Genomic DNA, 26,955 nt, shown 5'->3' on the forward strand with positions numbered 1-26,955 from the left:
CTTCATCATGTAAATTGTGTCACACTCTCACCCCGACTCAGTCCAAAGGTTTAAGGCCACCACAGCGATTGCTAGGAAAGTGAGGGTAAGTTGTGAATGTGATTTGTGTGTGTTGCAGGGGTGGGGGAGGAGAGGGCCATAAATTCTGTCCAGTTGTGGCTCGCATTTGTAAAAAAAAAAATCAGCCTTGTCTGACACATGCACTGACACAATGGTTGCACCCACACTGCAGAAATAATCAGGTTTGACACTGCTTTAACTGCCACGGCTCTATGCTATGGAATTCTTTCTTTTAAAAACTATTTTTATTATTATTATTTTCATTTGTAACGCAAAACATTATGCAAAACATGAAACACTTACACAATATAACACAGTATATTATACAACATAGTATATACCAGGGGTAGGCAAGCTTTTGAGCCGGGGGCCGGGTTGCTGTCCCTCAAACAATTGGGGGGCCGAAGCCAAAAAATAAATAATTAAATATTTTTTAAAAAATAAATAAATAAATAAATAAACCGGGACAAATGTAGGACAACATTTTCAAATGGTGGACACTTTTTTAAAAAAAGTGGAGGACACACAAAAAAAATTGCTGATTTTTTAAAAAATGTTAATATAAATGCATGTTTCTGAGGCGTCTATAGACAATTGTCCCCCTTGCCCCTGCGTGCGAGAGGCCAAAGGCCCCGGCGGCATTTGGCGGCAGGACCGGGCTGGGGCCGGTCCCAAGGCCTCGCCGGGCCGCATCCGGCCCACGGGCCACAGGTTGCCTACCCCTGGTATATACTATATGTTGTGTATATGATAGAGCATAGTGCTCCTTCATACTATGATTTAACCTGGTTGGCAAGCCGGGTTAAAAGTGCCTTGTTCACACTCAAACCGATTTCACCCCCGAGTATATGGGGTGAATCGGGGCTCCATGGGGCTTCTGGTGCTTTTAAATTACCTGCGCTGTCAAAGTGGTCCCTTTAAATCACTGTGCAGCTGTTTTCCACTTCTGCTGGTGAACTGGCTCTCTTTTTACCAATTGGACAGAGGTTGGGGAAGGTGGGGAAGGGAGTCCTTGGAGGTGGGGGCATAATGTGGCATGTGTTTTTTTAAAAAAATCTTTGGCAGATCCTGCATTCTTGCACAGGATCTCAGGACCATGGGTAAAGGGTGAGGGGACACAATGGGTGGGGGACTGCCCTGGCATGCATAGATCCATGGGTGTAGTGTTTCCCCAATGGCGCACTCATGAAGTCCGTGTAGCGTCAGAAAAAGAACCCGGTTTTTCCAGGTACTTTTTGGGGCAGAGGGGCACAGTTTGGCTGCTGCAGTGTCCCTCCAGGGGAAAAGCAGATGCCTCCAGCCCACACTGAGAGGGAGGCATATACCGGGCCTATATAACATAATGTATATGAGATATATATATATATATATATATATATATATATATATATAGAGAGAGAGAGAGAGAGAGAGTACATATCATAGTATATTATATAACATAGAACAGTGCACCCATGTCATACGCAGGCGTGCTATACGCAGCTTTCAGCATATGCTGAAAGCCGTGCAGGGAGGAAGGTGCCGCATGCCCCATAGGGATGAATGGGGTGCACGCCCATGGTGCGCGTGCACCACCACGTGCGTGAGCCCCATTTATTTAAATGGGGCTCAAGCATATGTGTTATTTGTTTTATGCGGGGGAGTCTGGAACGGATCCCCTGCGTAAACAAAGGGCACACTGTATATACATTTATTATTTATTAGAGTACTTATACCCTGCCCTTCAGCCCTAAAGGCTATCAGAGCAGCTTACAATTATTACTTTTAATTAGAGTGTTAGGGTTATACATAATATAACATAGTACCGTATATAAAACATAAAATAACCTATCACTTAACATAAAAACATAACACTCACATATAGAGTTTCCTTCTTGATTCTCTTTGAATTCTTGATTTTTTCCCCCCTAGTTTAATGGAAGTTTAATGGCAGTTTCTTTCTTATCACTTTTTCTCCATATTATACATACTGTATTTTCCGGTGTATAAGACGACTGGGCGTATAAGATGACTCCCAACTTTTGAAATAAAATTATAGGCTTTAGCCTATACTCGCCGTATAAGGCTACCCCTCCTCCATGCCGGCACGAGGCTGCCGGCCTGTCAGGCCTCCGGAGGCCTGAGAAGCCGGCGGCCCCAGAACGCACGCGCCGGCTTCCCAGGCCTCCGGAGGCCTGAGAAGCCGGTGGCCGAGCATGCGCACCCGGCGTACAAGACGGACCCCAATTTTTGACCCAATTTTAGAGGGTCAAAAAGTCGTCTTGTATGCCTGGAAATACGGCACTTCTTTTCTTCTTTATTTTTTTTTTATTGTATAAATCTTTACTAATTTCTAAACAACAAATCATATCTTTAAAAAAACAAATACAAACACATGTACTAAACATACTAGTAGACACATATTAAACACAATACATATTATTCGATACATACACATTCACATACAAAAATAACTCACATAAAAACATTGCCTCACATCTTCTTCCCCATTCACACCATTCAAATCCTTACTTCTTCCTTCTTCCCCCATCTCTCCTTCCTTAACCTACCTCCTTATACCTTCTTGTATTTTACCTTATTTCTTAATTCAGTCAAAATTCAATTTATCTACTTATATCTGTCATCTCCCTTATTCCAAATCATTAGTCATATGTGCACCCCTCCTCTTTTAAATAATTGATTAATGACTCTCAGTCTCTCTTAAATTTATCTGTTGATTTATTTTTCAACAAATGCATCAACTTATCTCTCTCCACTCTGCTCTGGTGCCACAACAAACTATCATGCTCAGAATTCCATAGCATGGAGCCATGGCAGTTCAATTGGTGTCAAACCAGACTATTTCTGCAGTGCGGATGCAGCCAAGATCCTCTGCCTTTCCCCCACTGCTCAGTGTTCACAGTTATGCTTTGGTTGGGAGCTCTCTTGTACTCTGTTGAGAGCTTGAAAAAGTTAGGTTTCTTTCTTTCTTTCTTTCTTTCTTTCTTTCTTATAATCATAGAGTTGGAAGAGTCCACAAGGGCCATCCAGTCCAACCCCTGCCATGCAGGAACTCACAATCAAAACATACCCAACAGATGGCTATCCAGCCTCTGTTTAAAAAACCTCCAAGGAGACTCCACCACTCTCTGAGGGAGTGCGTTCCACTGTCCAACAGCAATTACTGTTGAGCTGGAATTTCTTTTCCCTTGGCTTTCATCCATTGCTCGATGTTCTTGTCTCTGGAGCAAACAAGCTTGCTCCATCTTCAATCTGATGCCCCTTCAAATACTTAAACAGGGCCCCCATACACAGCTCCATAAGTCTTTCCTCATAAGGCATGGTTTCCAAACCCTTCACCATTTTGGTGGCCCTCCTCTGGATACGCTCCTATTTGTCAACATCCTTTTTGAACTATGGTGCCCAGAACTGGACACAGAATTCTAGATGAAGCCTGACCAAGGCAGATAGAGTGGCACTATTACTTCCCTTGATCTAGACATTATACTTCTATCGATGCAGCCTAAAATTGCATTGGCCTTTTTAGCTGCTGCATCACACTGTTGACTCATGTTCAACTTATGGTCTACTAGGACTCCTAGATCCCTTTCACACATAGTCTCATTAAGCCAGGTGTCCTCCATCCTATATCGATGCATTTCATTTTTTCTACCTAAGTGCAATATCTTACATTTCTCCCTGTTGAAGTTCATTTTGTTCATTTTGGCCCAGCTTTCTAATCTATTAAGGTAATTTTGAATTTTGATCCTGTCCTCTAGGTTATTAGCTACTTGTCCTAATTTGGTGTCACCTGCAAATTTGATAAGCATGCCCTTTATTCCTTCGTCCAAGTCATTGATGCAGATGTTGAATAGCACCGGGCCCAGGACAGAACCCTGTGGCACCCAATGGCACCCAATGGTCAATTCTCTCTAGGATGAATAGGAGCCATTGCTGAGCACCCTTTGGGTTTATTCCTGAGAAGTGAGGGAACTGTAAATCTCCCTTCTCTTCTCTCCCTCCCTCCCTCCCTCCCTCCCCACCCTGTTCTCTGGCTTCAGCCCAAGTGAAGCTAAAGGTGCCATATTGGGTTATGGTCACCATCTTAGAGACTCTGCCCTTGGTCATGCCATCCATGAGTGTCTTTTGCAACACCTTCCTTTTTCCTCCTAGACAAAGGTCCGTGACCTTGGGAATTGTTTTGACAGGCTTTTGTGTTACATAGTATATGATGGGACATGTTTATGCAGGCTTTGCAAGGTGGTGCGCACAGAAGTACCCATCTGTTCTTCTTTCATTCTCCTGCCTATAGAGCAACCGACAGTCATGCCATCATTTTTGCTGGTCCTGCTGTTGCTGCTGCTGCTCTTCACCCTTGCTATCTCTGGCCTTGTATACTTTTATTTCATCCATGGAGTTGGGGAGAACCCCTTTCACCAGCTGATTTTGCACTCGCCAAAGCCAATCGTCACTGATGTGGAAGCCCGGAAAAAGATCCTCAAGAAAGGTAAGTGAGACTGAAAATGGAATGGAAATAATTTGGGATGGACTGGAGCATGCAATTACCCTTAAACTTATTAAATACAACCAGACATTTGCGATATGCTCCCTCTCTTGAACAGGCAAAAACATTATACCAACTGTGTGCTCCCTTCTGGGCTTTGACTGGGCCAGGAAACAGGGGCTACAGGTGTTGTAGAGAGAGTGTTGTTGTTGTTCTGTGCCTTAAAGTTAAATTCAGCTTATAGAAGCAGTATAGCTAGAGGATTGGGAAGTGGGAAGGAGGACTTTGCCTTCTAAGTACAAATTGTGCCCACTCCATGACATTTTCTTTCAGTTCCCACATTTCTGCCATTGAAGTGAGACACTTCAATAGAACTGTTACATTTGCTATCTTTGCATTCCCTTGGTAACTTTGCTTGCCCCTTTTTTGGATGCCTAAAGTGCATTTCTAAATTCTCAACTGACGTTTAAAATTGCTGCAGTGTTATCATAGGGTTTTCTTGGCAAGATTTGTTCAGTGGAGGATTTGCCTTTGTCCTCCTCTGAGGCTGAGAGAGTGTAACTTGTCCAAGGTCACCCAGCGGGTTTCCAGCACTGAACAGGGATCTGAATTCAGGTCTTCCAGAGTCCTAGTCCAGCAGTCAAACCTCTACACCACACTGTGCCTGCCTAACCAGAAAAAAGGGTCCTACTGTTGTTAAACCTGTGTTGGACTGCAATTCTGGAAACTAAAGTTTGATTCCCAGCTTGTCCATGAATCCCACTGGGTAACCTTGGGCAAGTCACATACTCTCAGCCTGAGAGGAAGATAATGAGAAATCTCCTCTGAACAAATCTTGCCAGGAAAACTCCAGGATATGTTCACCTTAGGGTCACCATAAGTATAAAATGATCTGGAGGCACACAATAGTAACAACAAATTAAGCATGGGCCTATTGTCACTGGACTACACTGCACATTCTTCTGCTATTTACATCTTGAAACAATTTCCAGACAGGCATCTGTGTTCCTCTAGGATCATAAGCCCCAAAAGCTTTGGCCCTCCTAAATGTGTTAAGTCTTTAAAGTGGCACAAGGCCCTTCCATGTTCACATTTATAGCTGCCACCAGTTTTCTGCCCTTCTGCTGCTTCACTGTTTTTCTGTTCTGAGCATCTTTGGACAGAGAGATCTGCCCCTCTTTTACACTGTAAAGCACCATGTACTGGTGCAATATTTCCAAAAGTAACAACAATAGACTTTCCTTGGGTGAGTAAATGAGAAAGGCAAAGGACGTTTTGTATGTTTTTGTGAGAAGGATCAGTCTTGCCTACACAGCATGTCAGGCAGAGAAGTGGCATAACCAGGGGAAGTGACCTGCACTGGGTGACACCTCAGAAAAAGGGTGACACATGGTTGGGCTCTCCTATGCATATGGGGTGAGAAGGGGTGCATGCCATCTCCCAGCTTTGCCACTGTGGCGGCTCCTTCCTCAAATCACAATAGTGATCTGCCCAAGACAACAGGATGGCTGAAAGTACCTCCATTCTCAGATCACCATCATTTTATCCATTATAGAAAACAAAGTCTAGAATGTGTCCAGTAGTATGGATAGGGCCAAATATCATTTGAGACAAGCCTGTGGTTGTCATAAGGGGCATATAGACCTGAGCCGTTCTGACAGGGTAGCCTCCATTTCGATGTTGATGTTCCCCAGTACCATAAGCCGAAGGGAGTCCAACAGCACCCCAAGACCACCCTGGCTAGCTTTGGAAGGGAGACTGCCATCGTATTGGTGGTACACAAACACAATCCTTAAATTGTCATGTCCACACACTTTCAAATACAGACATTCACACCTTGCAGATTGAGGGATAGGATACTCAATAAAGGGAATGGAGTCCAGGTGGACCACTGAAACTCTATCCCCCAGGTGTAACCAGAGGAAAGGGTCTAGGTCTGAAAGCCTTGTTCACAATTTATTTTAACTTATTTTAATGCACATTCCCATCGGTAGAGCTTGGAAAAGATTTTGGATTTGTTTTTCAGATTCCAACTCCAGCTGACCAGCACTTGCTGAGAAATTCTGGGAGTTGTTAAGCACTATTATTATCATTATCATTACTATTATGGAAAACGTTTGACCGGAAATGTGGTGCACACTCTCAGTGCAGAGCTACAAATTTAAATGAATAAACACAGTTGGGTAAGGAAGAAAACAGCAAATAAATTTCAGCTATGACACTGCAGTTAGAATCCCCCCCCCCCTCAGGATTATTGCAGAGAGAAAAAAGTTAGATAACTGTTTGTTAAGAATAATTTCAGATTTAGATCACAAGTCTTTTTCGAGGAGTGTATTTCTGTTTTGTTTTCTTATGTTGTCATTTTTATAATTTCCAAACCTATGGCCTCTGTCTTGGAACACTGTGAAGGCCTGTCCTGTGTATTACAGTGCTTTAACACGCCATCACAAGATGTCTAGTAATCTCTGAAACCTTTGTTCTACTGGCAATCATTTGAATGTATGCCATGTATGTACAGCTTGACATTTTCTCCATTTGGCTTTCAATGAGCAGATTTTACAATGAACACAACAAGCTGCTTAGCATCACCAGATAAGAGACTATTTTTCTGGGCTGTCTGTTTGGCTTAGTACTGCTTATTCTGCAGATCTTGGAAGAGTTATTTCTTTGACCTGTACTTGGCCATGATCGCCAGAGGATTATGGAAACTGTAGTCAAAAGACCTATTTGGATACCCAGCAGGATGTAGTGGTTTGAATGTTGGACTAAGATTCCAGGAGACCAGGGTTTGAATCCCTGCTCATTCATGGAAACCTGCTGGGGGATCTTGAGCAAGTTATACTCTCTCAGCCTCAGTGGAAGGCAATGGCAAACCTTCTCTGAATAACTGTTACCAAGAAGACCCTATGAGAGGGCTGCCATAAATTGGATTTAACTAGAAGGCACATAATAGCAACAAGTCCAGGGAAGTAACACTTCCATGCTATACTCTTGATTAAATCCAAATTGCTATGATTTATCGGATTGACATACTATTTGAAAAGGAGTGTTGTTTTTGAAAGACATAGTGACCTTTGAAGTATATGGCAGTATGACTGTACTTTGCCTGATTTTTAGCAATGGATGGAGGAAGGTGTGCCACAAAAGCAAACAGTCTGACTGATAAAGTTTTTATAATTATATTCCCTTCAGGTTACTGTAGGGCTTTGATCAAGCACCTGTTTTATTTCAAAATTTTACTAGATGCACAGGACCTGTTTTTGTGCAACCACCTCTACATAGCAGCCTTCAAAGTTCTCAAGAGTTGAGCAAAGAAATCCTTAGAAAAGATATTCACCCCATTTTCCTTTGAGAGTCAATTATTGGTAGAACTATCTTCTATCTCAGTGGTCCCCAAACTGTGCTCTTTAAGGGATTTTGGGCTTCAGCTCCCAGAATCCCAGAGTATTGGTAAACATGGCTGAGGCTCCTGGGAGCTGAAGTCCAAAATCTCTTAAAGGACACAGTTTGAGGACCATTGCTCTGTCTCATACATTGGAAGATACTTTGAACTCAGTCTTTAATAGTACAGTCCTTTGCATACCTTCACAGAAGTAAGCCTCATTGAGGTCAAAGGAACTTATTCCCAGGTAAGTATGTATAGGTCTGCATACATGCCATGTGATTCCTATGCAAAGCTCCTCAAAATAAGCCCCATTAAAATCCACTTAGAAAATCCACGGCTTTCAAGTGTTTCTACAACTTTCTAGGGGCCTCTGAATTTAATAGATAACCAACAACAACATCTAGGGTGGAGGGGGAAAAAAACCTCCGGGTATATGATGGCACTCCTGTAGACAATAGTAGGTTGGCCAGGTTGAAAGAGGCCTTTTAAAGTTAACACATCCTGGGGTGGGATGATGGAGTGTAAAGTTCCTCCATGTGGAACTACACAATGTCTCCTCCTTCACCCTCAAACCCACTTTTTAGCTGTTGTCCCCTGCTTCCACACAGCCATTTAGTGGCCATTGGAGACCAGGTGGCAGTGGCTTTGGAGAAGCGTTGAGCTATATAATAATAATAATAATAATAATAATAATAATAATAATAATATATTTATATCCCGCCCCTTTGAGGTCTTATAGCTGGATACACAGCACAGGACAGCACTGAAGCTATGCTTCTGCAGCTGGCTGCCTGTCCACAAGCCCTGCCAGTTCTCCACCAGCCAGTAAACGGCCAGTAAATGGCACTGAGTCCTCCAGTGTGCCCAGTGAGGGTCCAGTGTGGCTGCTTCATGAGCAACCATGCTGGAACCTAAAATCATTCCCCCCCACCCAGAAGGACTTTCAGGGTATGATATGGTTGCTCCAAAAGCAGCTGCACTGGACCCTGAATGCACCTGAAGTGTGGTGTGGCTGCTGGGTGATCAGGAAATGGAGCTGACGCCCTTTATCGCTCACCCAGTAGCCACACCATTCCCTCTGGGTGTACTGCCTCAATGAGTGACCCCCCTGGGGAGTCACCCAGTACGATCAGCATCCCCTGCTCCCCCATAGTGACAATTCTGTCTCTACGGATACTGTGGACTGCTAAAAAGATAAATAAATGGGTCCTGGAGTAAATCAAGCCTGAACTCTTTCTAGAAGAAGCCAAGATGACTAAACTGAGACTGTTGTTCTTTAGCCACATCATAAGAAGATCCAACTCCCTAGAAAAGACAGTAATGCTTGATAAGGTAGAAGGCAGTAGGAAAAAAGGAGGCCTGCATTCCAGATGGATATACTCAAGCAAGAAAGTCTCAGCCCTAAGTTTACAAGATAGAATGACTTGGAGGACTCTCATTCATAGGGTCACTATAAGTCAAAGTCAACTTCATGGCAGTTAACAACAACAACAATAAGGTTCAGTGTCTGTTTTGTGCACCTAGCAATAACAGATCTTGGGTGCTGTACATTCCCCGCCCTTATAGTAAGATATAGATAATACTGTTTGTAAAAGCCATAGGGCAATCTCAATTTGAGACAAACGATGAATTTATTTGTCAAGAATATTATCAATCTTATAGGCCTTTTTGAAAATAACATGTGATAACTTTCAGGGTACACTTAAGCTGGATAAGCACAAAGATCTCACAGAAGGCTATTATCACATATAGCTACACTCCTGGAATACTGACTGTATTGTTGGCAAAGAATGGTTGTTTTAGATGCCCACTGGTTTTCCTCCTACACAAAAAAATCACTTGTGTGTGTCTGACTCTCTTTCCCTCTCCTTGTCCTCAGCTTTCTCGAAGGATAAAGTACCTTCTAATTTAGATGCGATTGTTATCGGAAGTGGCATTGGAGGTCTGTCTGTTGCAGCAGTTTTGGCAAAGACAGGAAAACGAGTGTTAGTGCTGGAGCAGCACAGCAAAGCTGGAGGATGTTGTCATACCTACAATAAGAAGGGCTTTGAATTTGATGTTGGTAAGAAATAAATTTGATATGGAATAATTCACAAATGGAGAACCAGCCAGCTGCCTCAATAGGCTCACTCACAGCAGACTTGCAGAAGCTTTGAATAATGGTGTGGTTTTTTTTTTGTGTGTGTGTGTTTTGGTTTTTTTTGGTTTTTGCAGATTCAAATACAAACTGACATGCAGATCATTCACCCCACATAACTGTAGTGTTACAATTTTATATTAACTACCACGGGTGCTTCTCGTAGAATCCTGGGGTTTGTAGTTTGGGGAAACACAGAAACACTAGAACTTTCTGGCTGAGAGTTTGAAATACTAAACTCCAAATCACAGGATTCCATAGGATGTTGCCACAGCATAAAGTGAAATCATGGTGCTATAGTTGTATAGAGTTCCCTGATCTGCAACTGAAGAACAGATGTCTGGATTCAAGCTTAGTTACCCAGTAGACTATGCATTTGTCCTATTTTCTGATAGGACAGTCCAAATACGATTACCAATATTAATATATGTTAAGAGGCATGTTTTGAGAGAATATATGTTAGGTGGATGAGAAAATATTTTAAAATCTGAAAATGTTATTTCCAAATAATTTCAGAGGGTTTTCTTTATCTACCCCAGCTGATCCTACTGTAGCTGTGTGTGCTTCCCTACAACAGGGAAGGTAAACAGCAGCTGACTCCAAAATCCCTTACTGAGTAGAAATGATCAGGAAAATGGAGAAAGGGGGAAAACAGATAGGCTTGCCTCACCAGATATCTGCAGCATGTTAAAAAAGCATAGATCTAGATACCAAATTGGAAATAATAATACACATGGAGGCTCGTGAAATAAAATAAAATAATCCCTAAAGGCAATTTTGCAAGAAACTTTGGAATATTTTTCTTTACATATGCAAGGCTTACCTGACTGTTTCATTTCACACGTGCATAACATTAGTTTTGAAGGAAAAGGCTGCTGAAACATGCTGAACTGGTCTTTTTTGTATGTGTATGGCAAAGGAATCTGTCTTTATTCTTACCATGTTATTTCTGCATAAATTGGGAACAACTTGAAGGCACCACCACCACCACAGCAAACCACCTTAAGCCCCAGGGTCGGGGATGAGGCCAGGGAATAAGTAAATGAATAAACAGGTCTTTTGAAAGAAATTGCCATAAATAAGACCACAATATCATAATTCCAAAAAGTGACACTACTCAGAATATGCCACATTATCTAAAAATCTCTTGTGTTGTTGTTGTATGCCTTCAAGTCATATCTGGCTTATGGCAACCCTAAGGCAAACCTACCATAGGGTTTTCTTCTCAAATTTCTTCAGAGGAGGTTTGCCTTTGCCATCCTTTGAAGCTGAGAGAGTGTGATTTGCCCAAAGTAGTCCAGTGGGTTTCCAAGGCCATAGTCCAATTCTCCCAAGTCATAGTCCAATTCTCAAACCATTACACCATGTTGGCTTACTCATTGGACAGAATCCAAATGACTGATGGTCTAGAACTGCCGTCAGTTATACTTGGTGTACACAATAATGCAAGCTTTCCTTTTTAAAAATATTATTTACCTTTAGCTGCATGAGAAGAGTTTGCAGGTCTGTTAACAGATCTTTAACTCTAGGTTAAAGGAAGGAAGGAAGGAAGGAAGGAAGGAAGGAAGGAAGGAAACAAGTAAGTAAGTACCAGTCCACTTAACCTGTTGTGCCCTCTCAAAGGAATATCCTTTTTTCTGTTTCTGTGATCTCATTGTTCTTAGGCATCCATTATGTGGGAGAAGTGGATGAGAAGAGTATTGCAAGAATGATCATAGACCAGCTGACGGATGGGCACCTAGATTGGGTTCGGTTAGAGGATCCCTATGATATTATCACCTTGGGAGACAAGGAGTATGAACTCTATTCTGGGAAGGAAGCCTTTGTGAACCAGTTGGAGAGACAGTTTCCAGGGGAGAGAAAGGCCATCGAAGAGTTCATGAGACTATCAAAGGTGAGAGGGAAGGCTGAGTACTTTTAATTATCTGAGACACTTAAGTGCTGTGGGATCCAAAGACTGCTGTAAGCTATTGTTCCTTGGAAGAGCATATCTGATTATGTGTTCTTGTGTGCCGTCAAGTCATTTCTGACTTATGGAGACCCTATCACAGCCACAGGCAAACCTATCACAGGATTTTCTTGGCAAATGTCTTCAGAGGAGATTGCCCTTGCAATCCTCTGAGGCTGAGAGAATGTGACTTGCCCACGGTCATCCAGTGGTGTTACATGGCTGAGCTGGGATTTGAACCCTGGATTCCAGAGTCCCAGTCCAATGCTCAAACTACTATGCAACACTGTATTTCTTTCCACTGTTTGATTTTATATTTGTAGAACTTGATCACATTTTGTATTGTATTTACCACACTGATGATACAGGATGAGTGTCCCTTAGCTGGAATTCTGAAATACTAAATAAATAAATAAATAAATAAATAAATTCATGGGTGGCTGAGATAGTGACACCCTTGCTTTTTGATGGTTCAATGTACACAAACTTTGTTTCATGCACAAAATTATTTAAAAATTGTGAATAAAATTACCTTCAGTCTATGGGTATAAGGTATATATGAAATATAAATGAATGTTGTGTTTAGGCTTGGGTCCTATCTCCAAGATATCTCATTATGTATGTATATGCAAATACAATACAGGTACTCCAAAATCCAAAAAAGCAAACTATTATTATTATTATTATTATTATTAACCTATCCAAAATCTAAAACACTTCTGGTCCCAAGCATTTCAGAAAAGGGAGACTCAGCCTGTATTGCTTTTCTGCCAGTGGACTCAAGAAGACTAAGACTTTAAAAATAATGGCTTTATTTTTGTTATGTTTACTTATTGCAAAACTGTTTTCCTCCCACAACATGTATTAGCAACGTGCCAAACTTAAGGGAACCTCTATGGTGGTTGTTCAACCTAACTTATTTGGCTGGAGGTGCATAAAATCTTCTGACAGGCTAACCCAGATATTTTTTAAATGAATGAATTTTAAATTTGTACTGATTGTTTTTAATATATATTGGCTTTATATGTTATTTTATCAAATATCGTGTGTCCAATTTGTTGTTGATATCCACCTCAATCCATAGGGAGAGGTGGGTAAGAAATAACAACAACTATTCACAAGTGTTTTTACTAAAAATATGTAATTGTTTCGTGCTAAAATACAAAAAATCCAAAATGCACAAGCAGTGATACCTTTATTAGACCAGCTGCAAAGCATAAAATACATTATATAAGCTTTCAAAACTTCACTGGCTTCTTCATTAGGCAAAGATGTTAAAAATCATACAGGTGAAAAATGATGTTAGTCATAGGAATATGTTGTCTGAGATGTTGTCAGTTAAGATGGTTATTGGCCATGTGAGGACTAGAGATAAAGAGCAATAAAAGACAGGTAATAAGATTTCAGTTCCATTAGCTGCACAGCCAGCACAACGTTGTTGTTGTTGTTGTTGTTGTTGTTGTTGTTGTTGTTGTTTGCCTTCAAGTCCTTTCTGACTTAGGTGATTCTATCATGGCATTATTTGCTGGGGGGTGTTACCTTTCCCCCTCTCTGAGGATGAGAGAGTATGACTTGCCTAAGGTCGCCCAGTGGGTTTCCATGGCCAAATAGAGATTCGAACCCTTATCTCCATAGGCGTAGTCAAACTCTCAAACCACTATTCCACACTGGCCAAGCACAGCTACCCCTGAATATTTTATTCTCTCTCTCAAAGATTACAACAACACATATGCCTTTGCTTGCCATGCTGAAGATGATTCCCCTATGGCTATCTACATTCCTGATTCGATGGGGCCTCATCCAGTGGATCTCCCCCATTTTCAAATTGACATGTTCCAGCCAAAGCAAGATTGTAGAACAACTGACCACAAACAAGGACCTGCAAGCCATATTCAGCTACTTCTTCTATGGTGAGGAAAAGGCTAGCTATATTTCTTTGGGATAGCTTGTTTCCTACAGCATTGCTGTTCTTATGTATCTGGCTTTTCGTTGCCTAGCTCCATAGAAGGTTTGCCCTATTCTTTCTTCCTTAATGAAAGTGAGATTCTGCTGCAGCACATATAACTCTGCCAATTTCTGCCAATTCATACAGTTTTGACAATCAATCTTCCTGTGTTGTGGTGGTTAATTCTTTCCAGCTCTGAGCATAAACCAGTCTGACTGCTGTTATTATATAGTGCATATTTATTTTTGCATATATTTTCAATGATACACATTTTATCCTTTCCCATTTTTAGCAGTGTGCGCATTCTTTTCTGTGTACTTTTTCAATCAAAACCTTTATAATTGCTTGAATAGGAATGTTTGACTTCCACAAATGGAAGTTGGAACAAAACACTACAGTGTGGAATACTCTTGTTTGGGATTCCAGGCATTTCTGTTCCTAGTACTCCTTTGCTTTTCCATCAAGCCAATATCCCCAAGGATCAGTCATGCCACTGAGATGCACAGTCCTCATTGGGTTGTGTATACTTCTGCAACTGTTTTTTATTGATTATTATAGTGCTTTTAAAATTCATATTGTGAACCAAAGCCTACATGATTATTTTATTGCCCATTTCATTCAGAACTTGGTTGTCAGCTGGCTGATTGGTTTATACCTTCCAAATTATCACAGTTTGGCAGAGACAGTCCTGCTTAATCCTCTGTTGTCCCATTTTAAAATGTCCCACTTACTTTTTCCTTCTCCCATGTTCTCCCTTCATCCTTGGCTTACTTCAGTTGCTGCAAACTGAGTTCAAAATACAAAAGTAGTTTAGACTCAGCTCATTGGAGGGAGAGGACAGTAGGGGTGAAATCTTGCCTTTCCTGGCAGACTCAGGCAAAAGCAAAGTTCTGCAGTCTCTCCTAGCTTGTGTGTTCTTCCCCCTTAATAACTTTTTGTCACACTCTGATGTTGTTTGGCCATATGGGTGCTGGTTTTTTTATCTGTGAAATGTTGGAGGGTATGCTGGCTGTCATACTGAAATTCTCCACTATCATGTTTCCGCTAACATAATCATCCTTTCAATCTCTTATTTCTTCTCCTCCAATAATTTTCAGGAGTTCCTCCAAAAGACTCCAGTTTCCTCATGACTAGCATATTGGTTCGTCATTATCAGCGTGGTTCATGGTACCCTAAAGGGGGCCCTAGCGAGATCCCTTTCTGCATCATCCCTGTCATTGAGAGATCTGGAGGTGCTGTACTAATGAAGGCACGTGTGAATCAGATCTTGCTCTCAGAGAGTGGCAAAGCAATAGGTGAGTTTGTAAATGGAATTTGATGGTGACTTCATTCCAAAGGGGGAAATCATAGAATCATAGAGTTGGAAGAGACCACAAGGGCCATCTAGTCCAACCCCCTGCCATGCAGGAACTCTCAGTCAAAGCATCTCCGACAGATGGCCATCCAGTCTCTGCTCAAAGACCTCCAAGGAGGGAGACTCCACCACTTTCTGAGGGAGTGTGTTCCACTGTTGAACAGCTTTACCATCAGGAAGTTCCTCGTAATGGTGAGGTGGAATATCTTTTCCTGAAGTTTGCATCCATTGTTCCTGGTCTTGTTCCCTGGAGCAGCAGAAAACAAGCTTGCTCCCTCCTCAATATGACATCCCTTGAAGTATTTAAACATGTCCCATTTTTCATCTGAATAGATAGATAGATAGATAGATAGATAGATAGATAGATAGAACTTGGGTAAATTTTGCAAACACAGACTGAAAGAAACTTCTCTCCCATTTATATTTGGCAAATTCAGTAGTTACAACTGTATCTAGCAGCTGTATCTTGTTGCATTTTCTTGCCTCGTCTATATTAATGATAAGGAGCCTATGATAAAAAATAAATGGCATTACTAATTCAGCATTAATATGGTGGAATACAAAGGGGTTCAGATCCAGCCTCTAAGTGTTAACTATCCAAATTCTGGACCTGGGTGGGTGAATCTGCTACATTTTAAATTTCAAGTTCTTGCCAAATCAAGTAGCAAGAAATGTATAAAATTTGGAAGATACTTGTTAAAATAAATTAAAATAAAATTATTTCCCATTCTGCCCCCATTCCTCCCCTCCTCTTACACTGCCCAATTTGCCTAGTGGTAAAAAATGGAGTTAGTTGCTTACTATTGTCACGTGGCTGTAAGCAGGAGCTCCTGAATGAAATACAGATGTAGGACCTGTAACATCCAAGACTGAAACTGTTCTATTCAGACTATGACTGAATATACCTATAGGCTAAATAGTAGGCTATAGGGGGCAATGCGGGGGGGGGGGGTAGAGAAGGGGCTTTGTTATTTCCCAGTTGTTTTCAAAATGTAATTTGGTTGATACATCTAACTCAGATCAGCAGTTAAATCCTGAGACCACACAAAGAAATGTATGAGACTGGTATTGTAGTGTTGTCCTCACCGATCAGTAATCTTTTCCCAGGGGTGAGTGTACAGAAAGGACAGGATGGAGAGGTGAAAATTCATGCTCCTATCGTGATCTCAGATGCTGGCATTTACAATACCATGGCGAACCTCCTGCCTCCTCAGATCAGAAGCAAACCAGGTAAATCAAACATTTCTGAATGTCCTTAATGAAGTTCACTGTGCCCTGGATCACAGAAAGTTCATTACTCCTACGGGCCAAATGTATTGTTGGAGGAGACCTATATTTGAAACTAAGGGCTCATTCCCATTGGGCGAATAACCCACATTTGGATTCAGCCCCACTCTGCTAAATAAATAAATTCCAAAAGGCCCCTCTTTCCCACTATGAAAAGGAAGCCTGTTTGCAATCGATTTATTTTGTTGGCACACTTGTCGTTCCCATTGGACCTGGGAAGACGGAGCTGCCCTTTAAGTAGGTCTGGACCAAGGATGGAATCAAAAATTGTTGCTCATCAACTGCAAATCATCCAGTGGTTTACCAGTGGATTCCAATCAACCTCTCCCTGCCATGTCAATTGCTTTCTTCCTATGTTTGCCAATTTCTTCAACTTATTCAGCTTCTCCTGAATCAGGCCAATTACTGTTAGCACTGGTGTTCTCCAAAACATGATTTGGGACATTAGTTTGAAGAATATTTGCAAATGAGCCATAATGGAAGGATTAGAATAGAGGCAAGGAAATGATCAAGAAAACGATGCCAAAAAGTTTACAAAATTCCTGTTTGTGCTCACACTACATGGATGAGAGAGTAGAGGGGGTTGAGTCAGTGTTTCCAGGACAGATTACACACTTGCCTTTCACCAGGAGATGGTTCATTTTTAAAATAAGTATTAAAGTATAGTACTTAAATTGACTCAGGTTTTTTGGGTCAATTTTTTGACAAATGTCTAGACTTATACATGAGTATATACAGTAAGCTTTATTTTCACTTTTCTACTACAAAATAGAGCAAGAGGAAACTCCTGATTCCAGCTTGATTGAGTTCAGTGCCACCTAGTGACTGAATCATAAAGGACAGCATTTAACTAACTGTAATTTCCTAGTTCATGTCATTTAAATGAATCTAGCAAACCATGTGAGGATATTAGTGTGGGATGGTGTGTGTGTGTGTGCGTGCGTGCGTGTGCGCACACACAGGCCCATAGTGTATCATACATATCTGAACATACATATCTTTGGGAAGCATTCTAATAATTCTGAATAATTTTCTAAATAAGAAGAATTAAAAAGAGTGTGCCTTGAAATATGGCATAAGAAAATATAAGTGCAATAGATTTGCATGGTACAAGATTCTCTCTGCTGATGTGGAATCCGCTTCCTTTGCAAAAGAGGTGTTGAGTAGTTCTCTATTTGGCTGCATCTACATGGAAGAATTAATGCAGTCTGACACATCTTTAACTCCTATGGCTGAATTCTGTGGAAAGCTGGGTTTCATGAAACTTCAGGATGGAGCCATGACATTACTGCATTAGTTCTGCAGTATGTCAGCAGCCCTATTTCACCCACTTGTTTATCATTTCTGTTCAAAGTATTTACTCCTTCCTTGTTCTTCCTCTGGCTCCAAACACATCCCATTTTATTATTTTTAACCACTCAGAAATCTGAGCTTACCCTGAGCTTTGGTCCTCCTATTATTAATGTATTAACTTATTTACTTCTTCTGTTTCTTATTCATGCCCCTTTTTTATATTTTACACCTTTTGTGGCCACCCCATTTTCTTTAGGTGTCTGGATAATAGATTTTAGTAGTTAATATATTTGTTGTTTTCCATTTTTTGTATAATAGAATCCTGTTTCTATTGTCATCTTGAGGGACCTTATGGGTACCACAGAGTGATATATAAATATAAATATTTCTATAAATAGGTGTACTGAGCACTACATTCTGTTTGTGACAAACTGTGGTGTCTGAAGGGGTAAGAGGAGGTGGGATTTATGTTTCAGTTAATTTCTGGCCTCTTTCAGCACTGTGATTCTATAATCCATTCAGAGATCCAGTCCCAAATTGACATGGTCCAGCACAGCATGGGTTCCTTCATTGTCTTTGTGGGCCTTCGAGGGACCAAAGAAGAGCTTGATCTCAAGTCAAGCAACTATTGGCTTTATCCGAGCAATGATCTGGATACTTTGTAAGTAAAGCCTTCCTACTGACTTTCCTCCCTCAGCTTCCAAAAAGCTAGTTTCCACCACTATCCATCTTGAATTAATAGATAGCTGTGCCCTCAAGACTGGCAACAATTGAGCAAGGACATACACAAGCTAATTAAGGATTTATGAGAAGACCTCGCCTTCTTTTCAGCCACACCTTCCATTAAACCTCTGTTGCAAGGATGGGGACCCAGAGCTGTCAATGAACACTTTTCCTCAGGAGTGATCTGTTAAGGGTCACAGCTGATGGGAGAAAGGATCAGAGCTAGCAAGTTGGCAAGGCAGGGCTTTTTCACACAGGAGGTAAACATCATTAAATCGTGATCAAATCATGCTAATAGTGTGATCGGGGGGGGGGGGGATTATCACATTCCCACTCACTTCTCCCATTTGTGTCCCATGCATAAACAGTAATGGACGCATTATTGCGTAATAACGGAAACTCCCATTATTATCCAGTGACATGTCCATTACTGTTTATGCATTGGACACGAATGGGAAAAGTGCATGGGAGTGTGATAATCTCCCCCCCCCCCCCCCATCATGCTGTTAGCATGATTTAATCACGATTTAATGACACTTGCCTCCTTCGTGTGAAAAAGTCCAGAGACCCAGCTGGACAGGGCTTGTACATTTAATGGGGTTGGAATTAGGCCTAGGCTTGCACTGATGTAGGCTGGCATTAGCATGTTGCCTTTGTGCCTTGATTTCCTGATGCTTCTTTAGGACCTATCTCTATAGCTATGTCAGGAAAGATTTTTCAGAATGGCTGAGATCAAAAGATGGTCATAGGTAAAAGGTAAAGGTAAAGGTATTCCCATTAACAAGGTTGTCAAGTCATGTCTGATTATAGGGGACGGTGCTCATCTGTGTTACTAAACCGAAGAGCCAGTATTGTCAGAGACTACTGTGTGATCATGTGGTCAGCATGACTGCATAGAATGCTGTTTACCTTCCCACTGAAGTGGTACTTATTTCTCTACTTGCATTTGCATGTTTCGAACTGCTAGGTTGGCAGAAGCTGGGACTAGTGATGGGAACTCACCCTATCATGCAGCACCTGGGCATCAAACTGCCAACCTGCCAATCTTGCAATCAACAGAATCAGTGTTTTAACCACTTGAGCCACCACACCCCATAGATAGAGTGGTTTGATGGCACGGTACTGGGACAGAGGTCCCACTTTGGTGAGCACAGTTAGTGAGTCTCTGCTGCTGCACTCAGCCTTCCAAATTGTTTTGAGTTCTCCTTTTTTCAGTAGGAAATTTGTAAAGGTTGCACACAGTGCTATATGATCTTAACATAGAGTCTGAACAGACAGGCCAAAATAAAGCAGCTTTGGGTCACTTTGGAAGTATGCTGTTTAAATGACACATGCATCTTAAGAGGCTAGAACCTGCGCCAAAGCAGTCCTGAGCACCAGTCCTTAGGACTGAAGTGTGGCTTTGGCACAGCTTCTGGTGTCTTAGGATGCATGCAATCTTTAAACAGCATACCTCCAAAGCAGTTTTATTTTGGCCTGTCTGTCAGGCCCATAGTTTCCTTTTGCATAAATTGTCATCCATTCTTTCAAATTATACTTATACTGTATAATCTCTGAGTCCACTAGGGACCCCCCAAGAAATGTGTAACAGCAAAAGGATTTAAATCAACATGGAAATTAAAAGAAAATTAAAAACAAATTAAAACACTTTTTCAGAACTTTGAAAAAACAAACTGAAAATACTGTATATACTTGACTATAAGTTGGACTCATGTGTGTTGAGGGCAGCTTTTGGGCCCAAAACTACGGATTTTGTTATGACCCATGGATAAATTGAGGGCAAAACTTAGGAACTTTTAACAAAGGATCTAAAGGATGAAGCAAAGGAAAACCATGCGATAGAATTTAGCAATTCCAGCAGGCATAACTTTTTGTGCATAAAGTCTGGATGGATGTGAGAGTAGAGGGGGGGTCAGTGCTTCCAGGACAATTATGCTCTTGCCTTTCACTAAGGGGCGGTTTCTTTTTTAAAATAGTTAAAGTACAGTACTTACAGTACTTATATTGACGTGTGGATAAGTCAGCTCAGTTTGTTGGGTCAATTTTTAGACTCAAATTTATAGATTTATGTATAGTAGTTATGTAAAATATTTTAAAACAAACAAAGCAGACAGCAAGTTGAGATCTCCAAAGGGTGCTTTGAACCTCCATTTGAATGTGGTTTTCCATCTGACATCCCAGTTCCATCCTATTGTAAATACAGGGAGACATGTATCACATTCTATTAATATTGTTTTAACTTCCTATGAAGACCTGAGCATGATCCCCAACATTCATTTGGATTTTTGCTACATTTGGGGCAGGTTTAGGGTAGAAGATCAGAGTTCTCTGTCCTCAGCATAAATCAGTGGTTGGGAAGAAACAGTCCACAGTACACTTACAACTCCCCCACTGCATTTGAACCCCAGACTCCCCCATTTGCTGCCAATGTACTGCCTCCACTAAAAGCACACCATTAAATCTGCCAGTGCTACAGATCCAATCTTCCCATCCCCTTTTCCTAGAAGAAGAGATGGTCTGTCATTCCAGTCTGTAGGCTTCTGGGGTGAGAAGGCCTCTCTGGTAACCCATAACATCCAATTTCTCCTCTCTTCATTTGCAGGATGACTACATATTCTGATATACCCAAAGAAGAGGTGAGCAACAACATTCAGATGATGTACATTACCTTCCCATCAGCCAAAGATCCCACATATGAAGAAAGACACCCAGGTAAGACATTTTCTTTATCTATAGAAAAGGAATACATTGGACAGAGGATGCTATCCACTGCTAATGCTCACATTTATTTATTTACCTTTTTATTTTCCTATCATTGGCATTTTCTGTTATCACTGATTTTTAATGGCTTTTTAATATAGACTTTATTGTCATTATTTTTAGCTGCTTATTTTACAGCGTCCTTTTTGTTATGAAATAACTTTTATATTTTCTTAAAGGAAAGCAGTATAAAATATAGGATCATTCATAAACATACGTACAAATGTATTTCTGTAGCTCCATTGGTGTTGTCGTTTATAAGGAATGGATTTGGCAAGGGGCTCAAAACCTGGTGCAAGAAACAACAAAAGACAGGAAAAGAAAGTGATAAACATTATCCAACTATTTGATGTCAAGCTATCCTTTCATTTAGGTTTTAAAACTGATGATCAAGGTTTTGGTTCATATATATTCTTATGCAAACTGACCACATTAGCCCTCCTCTTACTAATATGCTAATATGAGAAAAAAGGAGTAGTTCTTTGTATTTTACGCTTCACAAATTCTCCAAAGGTTGTCATATATGTCAAAACAAAAATAAAAATGAATATTTTAGGTTAAATGCATGCAAAGTTGTTGTTTTTAGGGAAAAATATTAAAAGCTATGTGTGTGTGTGTTTAAAATCAGCTTGATATGGAAATAAGGTGAAGCATATGCAAAACAGACATGGAGAAGAATTTAGCTGATCCCTATCTTCTTCTAGCAGAATATTGATCTAGGAGGAAACAACTCATTTTTATAAGATATTTCCCCTGTTTACTCCTACTTCCAAATATTTATATTACTTGTAGGTTGCTCTTGTATGACTGTCATCACTATGATTCACTACAAGTGGTTTGAAGAGTGGTCTGAAGGACGTGTGAGGAACAGAGGGGCCGACTATGATGCCTTTAAGATGGAGATTGCTCAGCAAATCCTAGACAAGACTTTGGAGAAATTTCCACAACTCAGCGATAAGGTCATAATTTTTTAAGTAAAGCTATATAAAATCTCCTTGCTAAGAACAGACAATCGCAGTAGAAGCTGCAACTGTATTGCTAGCACAGCCCTCATTTTGGATAATACATAATGCCCTGGACCCAACATTGTTATGAAACATGGGGTGGGGTGGGGATGTAGTCCATCATATATAAAATGTTGGAGAATATTCAGATGGTATTCTTCAAAGTAGTCACCTTCCTCTAGGAAAATGAAAAGGAGTTATACAAAGCTCAAATTGTGGCTCAGGGCTAATTTTGACTCCTCGAAATGTAATGTATAAGCAACACACCTCCTTCCCCTTGAAGCCTAACTTACTGTTTCAGTCTACCTCATAGGGTCTTTGGCCAATGTTTATTTGTTTTCAGAATCAATAGTAGTAGAAAATGCATTTCATCACACTTCCTGTGAGAGGTTTTCTTTGTGCATTTATTTTCCTCTGTCTTCAGAAACATAGAAACTAACTTGTTTGTACCTGAGGACAAATAGCTCTTTCATCATTGTCTTCATTTATAATAACTTCTATTCTGCTGTTCCTTCTAGATTGAATTTATGGAAGCTGCTACCCCTCTCAGCAACCAGTACTATCTAGCTGCTCCTCTGGGTGAAATGTATGGTGCAGAGCATGATATAATCCGCTTTAGCCCACAAGTTATGGCTGCCATGAGAGCAACAACTCCCATTCCGAATCTCTATTTGACAGGTCAGTGGCTGCTTCTCACCAGTGGTGTCACTAGGGTTGGCATCACTCAGTGTGGCAACGCATGGTGTCACCCCCCCCCCCCCCAATTGACCTCCTCCCATACGGCACATACAGAATCCTTAGTAATGTTTTTTGTACTAATGTTACTCATAAATCATAATTCCCATATTCAGTTGACCCTGCATATCCAGATTCTTTAACCATGGATTCAAACATCCACAGCTTGAAAATATTGTGTGTGTGTGTGTATTTCAAAAGCAAAACTTGATTATATATATATATATATCAAAAGCAAACCTTGATTTTCCCATTTTATATAAGGGACATCATTTTACTATGCCATTGTATTTAATGGGACTTGAACATCCATGGATTTGGGTATCCACTGGTGTGTGTGTGACCTGGAACCAAACCCCACCAGATAGCAAGGGCCCACTATATCACTGAATGTCATGGCAACAGTTGTGACATAAAGAACTAGAAAAATTAAAATTATACCTTTAAATTACAATATCATATGCACAGCCTAAATGTATTTACATGTATATACTTTCATAAAAAGTGATCTTTTAAAGGAATTTCTTTTAAATTAAAAAAAATTAAAATTTTATATATATATATATATTGATTTTCTAAAAAAAATCTGGGGCCTCTTTTTTCTCCTTTCACTGAGCCTCACCCCACTCAGCCATCTCTTCAGTGTTTTGAAGGGACATGTGAATGCCACAGACTGTTTCCGCCAAAAGGTAGATGTTTAGGAACCAGTAGTGTCATCCCACATAGGATGCCATCTGGTGCAATCCACTCCGCCCTCCAAGTGACACCTCACCCACAAACAGTCAATAAAGACAAGCATCACATGAACTAAACTAATTATAAATATAATGTTACTCTCAGTTAATTCATTTGTAAGGGGACAAAAGCATGCAAAAATGTCCCCCATGCTCTCTAGTGGGCATTTAGGGACATTTTAAAACCCCTGAGCCCACAAAAACTGTTGGCGGGGGTCATGCCACCAGTGGGCCTCACTTTGCCAGGCCTATGTACTAAAGGGTGCAGGAAGAATATTGCATGGTTGAAATACTAATGGTGGATGATAAACAGAAGGAGCAGAATGTGGGGTTCCTCCCCACATTCCTGTAGTGTGTGTGTGTGTGTGTGTGTGTGTGTGTGCGCGCGCGCATGCACATGAGTGTGTGATATTGATTTTAGCTTCTTTTGCCTAGTAGAAAAATAAAGAATTACTTGTGAAAATTTGTTTGTAATGTATGCCAACTACCGTATTTTCTGGCGTATAAGGCGACTGGGCGTATAAGACGACCCCCAACTTTTCCAGTTAAAATATAGAGTTTGAGGTATACTCACCGTATAAGACTACCCCTCTTCCAAAGCACACCAAATAGAAATTAAAAAAACATCAGATTTGATTTCAATATGGTAATTTTAATTCAAATGACATGCAGGTACTTAGCAGGAAACCTTGTTGTATACAAAGCCTGCTTGGATTGCTCAGCTCTCCCTGCTTTCCCAGCCCTCCCTGTCTCCAAGACTATCAGAACGGTAGCTGCTTTCATATGATCGTCGCATACGGTGGGGATGTGGCCACGGCTGTTTTTGAGCTCCCCCCACCATATGCAGCGACCGCAGATTCTCCAGTCCAGCTCAGAAGTTTCAGCACCTGCCCTATAAGATGACACCCGGCGTATAAGATGACCCCCGACTTTTGAGAAGATATTCCTGGGTTAAAAAGTAGTCTTATACACCAGAAAATACAGTACATGTTATGCCAGGATGAGCATGCACTGGAGCCCAGAGGGTAGTGCTAGAAGGCCATAGCTGCACTGTTGTCAGTGAGATTCTGGTGACTTTAAGTGATGTTGCAGCATTCCTTGTTGCCTTTGGAGATACTGAGAGGTTCTTGCTGTTTCAGAGTGGGAGTCTCCTCAAAACAGCAGTATCTGAGCAATCCAGTGTATTTTAAACTGTTTCTTCAGCCATAAAATGTGGGGAAAGGTTGACCCTCACAGTTGAGGATGCTCTGGAATATAGGGAGGTCTGTGGGGGTTCCAAAAGTCATACTGAACCTTCTCAAGAGTTGCATGTGTCCTGCAGCCTGCATGATTCCCACATCTGTTTTAAACACAAGTCTGTGACTTTCTCTAAGATGTATCCTTTCACTTCCACCATGTAGGTCAAGATGTTATGTGCTGTGGCTTACTCGGCGCTCTGAATGGGGGACTGATTTGTGCCAGCAGTGTGCTTGGACGCAACGTTTTCATTGACTTGCTGCGACTGAAGAGGAAATTGAACAGGCTAAATCACAAGAAAGAGAACTAGTCTTTTCAGCCATGGACACCCTTTCAAGGAAAAATAAGTGTGCTGGGTGTGAAAGCTGATCCTTGCAGGATCAGATTGAAGGTTGATTTTCTCCAGTATTTGGTTGAATTCCTCTAGGGATCCCACAAGCAGGCCATGAGGAGGACAGGAATTCTCTCCTACTGTGGTTCTCCAGAATGTTCCTGTTAAGATTCCTCCTGCTTCTAGTCCTGTAGACAGTATATAGCCTAGCATACTAATATGTTATAAGACCTAAAATAATATTGCTAAGTATTGAACATAAGCTGCTATAGGACCCTTTTTGAAGAGTGTGCTAAAAATTCTGAAAAGGCAGACAGAGAGACAGACAGATCAGAAGCTAATTATTTTACCTCTGTGGCATAGTCTGATTTCCTTTTATAGTCTGTCTGAGTTGGTCACCACCACTACATCTTAGTCTGGGCAAATTACATCATTTATTGTGTGCTCTATGAAGAAATAAACACCTCAGATCTTTTACTCTGTTGCTTTTTTAAATTTGAAAAGGGAATAGGGATGAGGGACGCTGAAATGTAAAAGATGATGAGTACACTTGGAAGTATCTCAAAGCTTCCACATTGTTCTCCAAGTTGGTCATCCTCACTGGGCAATTGTCTCTCATGATCTGTGTTCGCCTTCATGATGCTGACCCCCAATAAATGTAACTTAAACCACATTATTAACCCTTTGTTTACACTTTGTTAACCCTTTGTTGTAAGACCTGTTTGACAGTGGGACACACTCCCTCGGAAAGTGGTGGAGTCTCCTTCTTTGATGGTTTTTAAACAGAAGCTGGATGGCCATCTGTCGGGGTGCTTTGATTGTGTATTGCTGCATGGCGGGGGTTGGACTGGATGGCCCTTGTTGTCTCTTCCAACTCTGTTATTCAGTGATTCTATGACCTGTACCCAACAGCTATGTTGCCAGATAATGAAAGCGCACATTATCACGCATACTCCAAATCTCAGTCTAGGAACAGGTGGAGGCTGGAATCACACTGACTGTGATTTCATCCTGTACCCCAGGGAAAAACAAGTTAAAACGTATATGCAAGCACACAATACTGTACTATAGGTTAGCTGTACTGTCAATTACCAGACATATAGGAAACATTCTCCCTTATTCACCCACCAGTTCCCTGTATGAGAGAACATCTGCCACACAGTTGGAAATTCCACACATGTGGAATATCAAAGTCAAAGTGCTAGAATAACAGGCTCTCCACTGGAACAGTTTCTTGTTAGGACTCCAGACCCTACAGAGCTACTGAAGAGCAGCATGATCAGGCTGGAGAGTAAAGCAGCAACTCCATACATGTGGCCCCAGCTTGTCAGGTACATACACAGTCACATAACATTCCTGCTATGGAACGGACTAATTGGACTCCCCCACAGAAAGCTTCTTGCTGAGGAAGACAAGATGCCATCTGGCCCCTCTTGCAGCAAGACTTCCCCAATGCCTCTGTTGGAAGCATCTGTAGCCATAATCAATGGCTTGTTAAAGTCAAGCATCATCAGCACGGGATCTAATATAAGGGCCTATT

General features: G+C 41.1%; 1 protein-coding gene across 1 annotated transcript; it reads left to right on the forward strand.

Moving 5' to 3' along the window:
- Positions 1 to 26,083, forward strand: LOC149309028 (all-trans-retinol 13,14-reductase-like). The gene is made up of 12 exons (XM_089531660.1): positions 1 to 85; positions 4,352 to 4,546; positions 9,808 to 9,990; positions 11,730 to 11,959; positions 13,728 to 13,923; positions 15,056 to 15,253; positions 16,420 to 16,542; positions 18,415 to 18,553; positions 21,218 to 21,327; positions 22,168 to 22,334; positions 22,898 to 23,057; positions 25,249 to 26,083. Exons 2-12 carry the CDS (start codon positions 4,366 to 4,368, stop codon positions 25,392 to 25,394), a joined length of 1,833 nt encoding a protein of 610 aa, XP_089387786.1. The 5' UTR covers positions 1 to 85; positions 4,352 to 4,365; the 3' UTR covers positions 25,395 to 26,083.
- Positions 26,084 to 26,955: the final 872 nt, after the last annotated feature.

This window comes from Sceloporus occidentalis, unplaced genomic scaffold (assembly GCF_023333645.1).
Source record: "Sceloporus occidentalis isolate IW3139 unplaced genomic scaffold, rSceOcc1.0.p SCAF_7, whole genome shotgun sequence".
In the NCBI taxonomy this organism is placed as follows: domain Eukaryota; kingdom Metazoa; phylum Chordata; class Lepidosauria; order Squamata; family Phrynosomatidae; genus Sceloporus; species Sceloporus occidentalis.

Excerpts from the sequence above, each read along its gene's own strand:
- LOC149309028 (XM_089531660.1), top strand. The coding sequence starts at position 4,366 with ATGCCATCATTTTTGCTGGTCCTGCTGTTGCTGCTGCTGCTCTTCACC. Across the intron at positions 9,991-11,729 it reads GGGCTTTGAATTTGATGTTG|GCATCCATTATGTGGGAGAA; the intron begins GTAAGAAATAAA and ends CATTGTTCTTAG. Across the intron at positions 11,960-13,727 it reads AGTTCATGAGACTATCAAAG|ATTACAACAACACATATGCC; the intron begins GTGAGAGGGAAG and ends TCTCTCTCAAAG.